The following is a 9,313-nucleotide window of genomic DNA, read 5'->3' on the forward strand; positions in this document are numbered from 1 at the left end:
AGGTCATCATATTTAAGCAGTGACGATATCACTGGTAACTCTGGAGAGGACAGTTTTAGTCAAGTAGTGTAGTCAGAAACTGGAATGGAAGGAATGGATAAAAAATTGAGTCACAGAGTATAGGTAGTATTTTTTAGGTACTGGTGGGGGGTGGAATGTGAAACATACATTTATCCCTATTAAACTTCCATCTTAGTTTCTTAAGCCTAGTATTTGAGCCATTCAAAATCTTTTTGAATCCAGTTATACAGAATGTTTACTATCCCTCCCTCATCTGTAGATTTGGAAAGTATTCCATCCATGTATTAATCTAAGTTATTAAATAAAATGTGAAATAACAAGGAGTCAAACACAGATCTCTGAGGCCCCCTGCTGGAGACCTTGCAAGTTACTGTTAAATCATTGATGATTCCCCTTTGGTTTGACCATTCAACCAGTTCAGAATTAACCAATCACCAAACATTAAATACCTGCTATCTGTCAAGCACAGTACTAATTTCTGACCTTAAACAGCTTACATTCTATTAGTGGAAGCAACTTGCACATATATTAGCATGTACAAAATAAATACAAAGACATTCCTGGGAAGGGGCAGGTACTAGGAAATTGGGAAAATTAGGAAGGTCTTCATGTGGGAAAGGCTTCAGCACTTGAGCTGATCTTTGAAGGGATCCTAAGAAGCAGAGGTTAGAAGGGAATGCATCTTAGGCATGGAGGGATGTAGCCAATGGAAAGACATGGAAATGGGAGAGAGTGTTTTATGTGAAGAACAGCAAGAAAGCCAGTCTGAATGGGCTGTAGATTATAGGAAGTGGAATAATGTCTAAAGTTGGAAAGAAAGATTGGATCTAGACTGTGAAGGACTTTAAAAGCCAAACAGAGGAGTTTATATTTGATCCTAAAGACAATAGGGAGCCCTTGGAGTTTACTGAGTAGGACAGTGTCATGGTAAGATTTATAACCTAGGAAAATCGTTTTTACAGTTGTATGGTGAAGAAATTGTATTAGAGACTTGAAGTAGGGAAGCCATGTAGTAGGCTACTGCAATATTCCAGGAGAGAGGTAATGAGGGCTTGAGCTGGACTTGTGGCCATATGAGTAGATAGAAAGGGACTCGTGTGAAAGATCTGGAGGGAGAAATAGTTTGGCAATTGATTTGTTACATGGAGTGAGGTGTACAGTAAGTTGTTGAAGGTAATGCCCATGTTGAGGACTTTAGTGACAGGAAGGATAGTCAAGTCCTCAATAGAAATAGGGAATCCTATCCTATTAATTGTACTATTATTTAGCCAATGTTTCATCTTTTTTTAATAGGAATAACTAAAGACTTTTTCAAATGGTTTGCTGAAATCTAAGTGAACTGTAACTATAGTATTTTATATCATTATAGTAATTCTTAAAAAGACATGAGGCTAATTGTGAAGAAGAGGCTTTTCTTCATGTTGGGTCTTTTAAATATGCACTTCCCTTTCTACATGTTGATATGGATGTTTGTCTTAGTGATGTTTCTTAGTATGCATTAGCTTTATATGTAAGTCTGAGTGCTAGTATTTTGAGCCTTCCATCTCCTGCTGGGCACAGTGTGTCCTCTGAGAAAAAGCTGCAAAAGGCCAGGCCTGGAGTCTTCTATCTGCACCAAAGCAATGACTTCTATCTGTGCCAGCACAAGGCAACTTCCATGTTCTGCTATCAACCTCATCTCCCAACTGGGATGTGGAGAACCCTCCAGTGCAAAGAAGAACAACCTTCCCTTTGACTTCAAACCTCCCATGTCCTGTTGCATCTTTCCCTTAGAGGATAGAGGAGTGACGTCCTCCTCTCAATGATGAACGTTTCCATACCTGGTCATAACCCTTCATATCCCAGTGACTCTGAACTCCTGAAGATTAACATCCAAAATCCCATTATACACCCCCTGCCACCCAATGCTTCATTCCTATCCCCCTCAATTTTTGTACCTCGAAGTTTCTAATTTCACTTAGTTTTTCACTGTGCCCTCTGAAATACCTCTTTCATAGGCAACAAACTTCCTTCTTAAGTTTTTTCTTCTCCCACTTCTTACATCTACTAGCTGTTACTGAAACCTGGCACCCTTCAGATGACACAGCCTCCCTGGCAACCCTTTCCATGGTAGCTGCACCTTCATTCATTCTCTTCAGCTCACTGATCAAGGCAGGGGAGAGCGAATACTTAGACTCCCTATTTCTTCCAAGTTTTCCCCTCTACCTCCATCATTTTAGTAGTCCTCTTCCTTTGGAGTTCATGTTATTCATATTTACCATGCAATCGAAGTCTTAGTATCTATTGTTTACTTATCTGTTGTTTACAACCCCTCAGTTCACCCACTTTCCTTCCTCATTGAGTTTGGTACATGGCTCACAATTTTTCTTTCCTCCTCAACTTCTCCCAAGTTTTAGGAGGCTTAAACATACATATTAACTCTCCTTCAAACACTCTAACCACTCAGTTCCTCAACCTATTCACTTTCCATGAGCTATTCCTGCACTCCATTTTAGTGACACATATAACACAAAGATGGTCATACCCTTGATCTCGCCATCATCCACAGAGTTACCACCTCCATGTTCCAGATTGAAATTCCCTTTTGTTTTTCAGTTGTTTCACTCACATCCAAATTTTCATGACTCCATTTGGGCTTTTCTTGGCAAAGATGTTGGAATGATTTGCCATTTCCTTCTCTAGCTCATTTTACAGATGAGAAGACTGAGGCAGACAGGATTAAATGACTTGCTCAGGTTCCTACAGCTAGTAAGGGGCAAATTTGAACTCAGGAACATAAGTCTTTTTGATTTCAAGCTTGGTGCTCTATCTACTATGTCACCTAGATAGCCCCAGATCCCATTATTTGACCATAATCTATTGGCTTTTCACCTATCTTCATCTACACCATAATTTCCAATCGCTTGACCCCTCAGTTTTCTCCTAGACCATCTCTTCTGTACTAGCCACTCTCTTCTCTTCTCTTAATCTTAACCCCTTAGTGAACCAATTCACTTCTACACTCTCATCTTCTCTTGAATCTCTAACCCTCTTATCATATCATAGATTATACCCAGCCAAGCCCCAGCCCACTCCCACTATTCACTGCTTTTGCTCCCACACACATGATGCTGAATAAAAATGGAGAAAATCATGCAACCATTCTGATTGGGTCCACTACAGATGTATGTAATATAGTGTCAACTGGGCCCTCACTATTGCTAGGCAATTGTACCATACCTCCCTTATCAGCTCACTATCCCACTTTTCACAATGGCTCTTCTAAACTTCATCCCTCCTCAAAATTTCCATGACTCCTCCATTACCTACCTTCTCATCTGAGATCCTTCTCTCATGTTTTCTTTAAAAAAAAAAAAAAAAGGCATTCTCTTTAAGCTCCCCTTCTCCCTTCTTCCTCATCTCCTACCACTCAAGTGTCTCCTTCCACTGTCTCCTCCTTCACCCGTGTCTCACATGATGTATTGACCTTACTCTTACCAAGGCTAACCTTTCTACTTATTCAAGTGGTTCCATTCTGTCCTGTCTCCTCTAATAGATTGCCCCCTCTGTTAGCCCCACTTTTTCACTTATTTTCAGACTTTCCTTGTCCACTGGCTCACTTTTTACAGCCTACAAATATGCCCATGTCACACCTATCTTGAAAAAACCCTCACCTGGTCTGTCCAGCCCCACTTACTAACCTATTTCTCTTCTGCCCTTTGAAGCTAATCTCAAGAAGGCCATCTATAATAGGTGCCTTCACTCTTTCCTCACTCTTAACCCCTTATCATCTTTAAATTTTATCATTTCCCTGAAACCACTCTCTCTGAAGTTAATAATGATTTATTAGTTTCCAAAACCGTACCTTTTCTCACTCCTTATTCTCCTTGACCACTCTACAGCCTTTGACACTGTTGATCACTCCCTCCTTCTTGATGCTCTTTTCTCATGGTGATCTTCTCCTTGATACTTTCTTTTCTCTAGGTTTATGGGATACCACTCCCTGATTCTTCTTTGACCTATCTAATCATTCATTTTATGTCTCCTTTGCCAGATTCTCATTCAGATCACACCCTCTAACCAGAAGTGTTCTTTTGGGTTCTCTCCTGGGTCCTCTGCTCTTCTCCCTCTGTACTACTTCATTTGGTGATCTCATCAGCTTCCATAGATTTAATTACCTTCTCTATGCTGATGATTCTCAAATCTGCCTATCCTGCTTCAATCTCTTGCTGACCTCCATTCTCACACCAACTGCCTTTCAGACACCTTGAACTGGATGTCCAGTAGACATTTTAAACTCAAGCCATAATATCCCACCTTTCCACCTCCTGTCATTGTAGAGGGCAACACCGCCTTCCCAGTTCCTCAGGCTTGCAACCTTGAAGTCATCCTTGATTACTCCCTATCTCTTACTCCCCATATCCAAGCTGTTGCCACGGCCAGTGATTTTACCTTTACGATGTAAGTCTGACCATATCACCATCCCCTGTTGCATTCCCCCCCCCCCAAAAAAACCCCCAAAACTCCAGTGTCTGGTTCCTTATTGTCTCCAAGATCAAGTACAAAATATTCAGCTTATTAAAGCCCTTCTAAACCTAGTCCATTCCTACTTTTCTAGTCTTCTTATATTTTACTCCCCAACTTGTACTCTTCAATCTAATGACACTGATCTCCTGGCTGTTCCAAAAACAAGACATTCTATCTCTCAGGTCTGGGCATTTTCTCTGACTGTTTCCCTTGCCTGGAACACTCTAGTCTCTCCTGTGTTCGTGACTGCTGAACTGCCTGACTTCCTTTATGTCCCAATGAAAATTTCACCTTCTACAGGAAGCCTTCCTCAACCCCTCTTCATTGTAGGGTCTTCCCTCTGTTAATTATTTTCTGTTCTGTATATAACTTGCTTTATATATATTGGTTTGCATGCTGTCTCCCCTGTTAGATTATAAGCTCCTTGAGAACTTTTGTCTTTTGCCTCTTTTTGTGTTCCCAGAATGTAGCATAGTGCCTTGTATATACTAGGTGCTTAACAAATGTTTATTGATTGATTATGTGCCTTCTTGACCATGCCCTTCCCCATATATCCACAAGCAGTCCACTCAGTAGGCTAGAAAGCTTCCTCAGTTCTTGATGTTAAGTGGATACCATGATCAAAAATTTGGAGACAGTGGTGTAGTGGATTAATTGGAGAATAGAATGACTAAAAGCAAGGTGATCAAATTAATAGACTATTAAAATAGTCCAGGCAAGAGAGAGGAGACGAAGGCTATATATTAATGTATGAGTAGAAAGAGGAACAGGTGCAAAAGATGTTGTCTTGCAGTTTGAAGATATTGTCATGTACCCTTCTTGTTTTCTTACTTTCCAATCAAGATACCTTAATACTTGATAAATATTAAATATCTGTTACAGGATTCGACACAAGCAAAACAAATATCCTGTTTTGTTTTTAACTCAAGGAAAATCTAATGCTTATCCTGAACTCATGGATCTAAGATCTAGGACAACTTCCATTGCAATGAGTTTTGCACAGTTTGAAAATTTGCTGGTAAGTTATGGTTCATTTTTAGGAGGGCTGAAAGAGAAAAAAACCTAAGTTAAAATAATCCCAATTTCATTTAACTCTGACTGGAAAGTAGTAGAATGAGTATAATTGGGATTTGTATTATACAATTCAAGTAGAGAAAATTACTCATGAAGATTTAAAGTGTAATGGATGGCTATATTTAATATTTCCTATTGTTAACCAGGTATTTTCTTTCTAGGGGATCAATGCACATAGTGAAGACCTCCTTAGGAATCCATCATATGTCGAGGAAGCAAAGTCTAAGGGTTTAATAATATTCTGTTGGGGTGAAGATACCAATGATCCTGAAAACAGAAGGAAGCTGAGAGAATTAGGTGTTCATGGCCTAATCTATGACAGGTATTATGTGTTTTGTGAAAAAATTTCCCTGTAACTTAGTAATAGTTTTACAAATAAAAGTATGTTAAAAAGTACAGTTAAATATATTTTATTCTGAGATATATTAAATATCTTTTGTGGTCATTGTACCATAACTAGAATAAAATATTCTACCTATGAAGAGAGTTGTCTAATCAAATGAAGATTAAATATGAATTGGGGAGTATATTACTTAACTTGTTTTTATATTTACTATGTATATACGCACATATACATACACATGTGTGTATATATATACATACACATATATTCATACATATATACATACACACAAACGTGTGTGTGTGTGTGTGTGTGTATGAATGAATGAATTTAGATTCTACCGATTTGAAAATCCAGAACTGTTTCCAGTATTTCAGTCAATGCAGGATAATGGAAATTAAGAGAGGAAAAAGTTTAATAAACTAGTAGAAAGTCAGCAGTGTCATATTTGATATGCTACTTGAAGAAGAATACTTGAGAAGAATAAAGAAGGCTTCTTGAGAAGAATAAAGTTGTTGGTAACTTTAAAAAAGCTTTTGCAGAGTATACCTGCTATTTTCAAAAACTGCTTCTCCCCTCAGGTCATATAACTTTTAAGTTTTTTAACATAACTTTCATGAAGTTTATTAAAAATTGACAAACATTGGTAAAGTTTAGAATTTCAGTTACAGTATAGAGTTTAAGCTATTCTTTGACTAGTTGTTACTGAGTATATTTTAATTTGAATTTAATAAAGGGACCATAAGTGTCCTAAATTTTTAGAATTATAGACATATTTTTTCTTCAAGAAAATGTATTTTTAAATTTTTGGAAATAGTTTATCTACAATTGAGTTTTACTAAAAGTTGTTAAATCTTGCAAATTCTGTGCAAATCATGAAATCATAATGGTTTTATTTGTGTTTGTTTTTTACCTTCATAGGATATATGATTCGATGCCTGAACAGCCAAATATATTCCAGGTAGAGCAGCTGGAGCGTCTAAAGAAAGAATTACCAGAGCTCAAGAGTTGCTCATGCCCCACTGTTAGCCATTTTGCCTATACACCGCATGTGTGTATGTAGGTCACACAAGTCTGCCAAATAGTATAGCTAACTTAAAGAATGCTTAATCCTTTATTGCACAGAGGCCTTTTAGGGTCATATACTGCTACTTGGGATATGTAGTTTTCATCATTCAGCACTGCTTATGCCTTTTGGTTTTCTCAGTCCAAATGAAGCAATAATTAAGTATTCTACTATTCCACTACAGTTCTTGCTAGAATTTCAAATATTCTTGGCCAGGTATAATTAGTAAAGAGTCTCTACCTATAAGAAAAAAAAAATTGAATGGCTGGTAAACCTCAGAAAACAAGATTCAAATTTTAAGCATTTTTAAATTAAAAGAGTAGTAGCACTTTAGAATCTGTAAAGATAACATATAGTATTGACATACTTGGTAAACTTTTCATTTGATGAGATCTAAAATCATTAGCACTGGAGGAAAATGACTATGCATAATTATACCTGACCATGGAAAAAATAAGTACCTCAAATGCATGCATTTGCACTGGTGGTTCCAACTATACAAATATTTGTGCCATCTGTGTATGTTTCTTATGTGGACTGTCATGCACATAAACCGTTTTTGTTCAGTATGAACCTTGAGGCTGCTGCCATTTTCCCACTCAGCCAGATATATGCCTGTGTAAAAAGCCTTGGGGTAAAAAAGTGAATTTGTATAACATCTCCAAAAGTTGTTTTGCATTAACTTGTCAAATTTTAAATGCAGCAGATAATATAATATCTAAAATATGAATGAGTCATTGAAGACATTTCTGCAGCTTTAAAAAATTGCGCATATCTTAAGTGAAACAGATCACATGATGTATAAATTCTACTGAATGCATGCTTCAGGTTTTAAGCATGAAATTATACATGTTTACCATAAGTCCTTGCATCCTGTGGTGCTAGGTAAGTGTGAGAAGGTGATAAGGACTAAAATAAAAATTTTTTGTTGCTGAAAAATAAGCCTATTTGTAGGCAATTTAAATTTTGCTTACTATTTAAAGTGTGTCTTACTACTACAAACAGTTCTTGCTTTATGTGAGTTTGTATTACTCAAATTCAGCTGCCAGTCGGTGAGGCTCAGGAGCTTCAGACAGCAGCAGGGGCAGTGGGTGGGTGGTATCAGTAGCTACCTAGCCCAGGGCAGGGGTCCTCTGTTCTGGGCACTGAAGCCAATCAGGATGCAGGGCCCCAGGCACTGGGCCATGTGGAGCCCCTCCAAGGGGAGGGGAAGTCTGTTGGAATGGTCCACTTATGTCAGTCGAGAACTACCTATTACATGGCATCAGCTACTGGGGTGTGTGTGCGTGTGTATGTGCGCGCATGCATATGTGTGTGTGTGTGTGTGTGTGTGTGTGTGTGTTAGAAGTTGTCTCCAAATGAAATAATAAATGTCCTGAAATCTCAGCTCTGTATTAATTGGTTAATATAAATCATGTGTATAATTTATTCATAAATGTCATGTATAAGCTCTTGCTAAATATGTATGCATGTTCTTAGATTGATACTTCTAAGGTTTTTTCATTGGTAGGACATTGTTAAGACACAACTGTAACTTATGAATCAAGTGTTACTATATTATAAATGACAGATTTGTTTTATTTCATTATAAAATATTTCAAGAAGATGTTGTTTTCATAGATTCTGTTTCATGGAACTTCTATGAAAGCAAGTTGATAATCTGAGTGTCAGTCTCTGAAAGACATGACTTACATTGCACCTAGTTATTTTCTCTGTATTATTTGGTGTCCAGGGTTTATTCAGTCGTCAGCATATATTAACTACAATTGAGATTCAGTTAAAATTCCGGAAAAAAAAAAACCTAAAACCAAGTCACGAAAGACAACTTGTTTTCATTTTAAAACCTAAACATCCTATTATTTTCATTTATTAGCACTTTATGATTGGAAGTACTTTAGACAATTCAGTTTTCTGTAAAGGGATGGTACTAGGTAGGATTTTAAAGTTAACTTGTACTTAGGGAAAATTTTAGTCAGGAAAAAATTACATGTTTTTTAATGTAACATACAATTACCATACCATAATTAAGCTCAGGTTTGTGGGTGGATGGATGCTTTTACTATCTTCCAGGCATGCAAAGAAATTCCAAAACATGGTCTTTGTCCTCAAGGTGCTCACATTCTGATTGGGGAAGACAGCATACAAATAACTATGAACATTGAACATATTTTCGGTGTCAATGAAAGGTAGTAGCTGTGAAGACCAGCTTCAAAGACTTCCTTAAAAAGGTGAAATTTGAGTCCTGAAGGAATCCAGGAGGATTCCACATTTTAGGCATGGAAGACAGCCTGTGAGGAGACATG

The 9,313-nt window shown here is 37.5% G+C and overlaps 1 protein-coding gene across 3 annotated transcripts in view; it reads left to right on the forward strand.

Moving 5' to 3' along the window:
- The window catches only part of GPCPD1 (glycerophosphocholine phosphodiesterase 1), a 73,942-nt gene extending 65,326 nt beyond the window's left edge, over positions 1 to 8,616 (forward strand). For all 3 annotated transcript variants that reach the window (XM_027840341.1, XM_027840343.1, XM_027840342.1), the window contains 3 exons: positions 5,410 to 5,545; positions 5,763 to 5,923; positions 6,866 to 8,616. In XM_027840341.1, coding sequence (XP_027696142.1) covers positions 5,410 to 5,545; positions 5,763 to 5,923; positions 6,866 to 7,007 — 439 coding nt within the window. In that variant the 3' untranslated portion in view covers positions 7,008 to 8,616. The remainder of the gene's footprint in view (positions 1 to 5,409; positions 5,546 to 5,762; positions 5,924 to 6,865) is intronic.
- Positions 8,617 to 9,313: the final 697 nt, after the last annotated feature.

This window comes from Vombatus ursinus, unplaced genomic scaffold (assembly GCF_900497805.2).
Source record: "Vombatus ursinus unplaced genomic scaffold, bare-nosed wombat genome assembly UNPS02014841.1, whole genome shotgun sequence".
NCBI lineage: Eukaryota > Metazoa > Chordata > Mammalia > Diprotodontia > Vombatidae > Vombatus > Vombatus ursinus.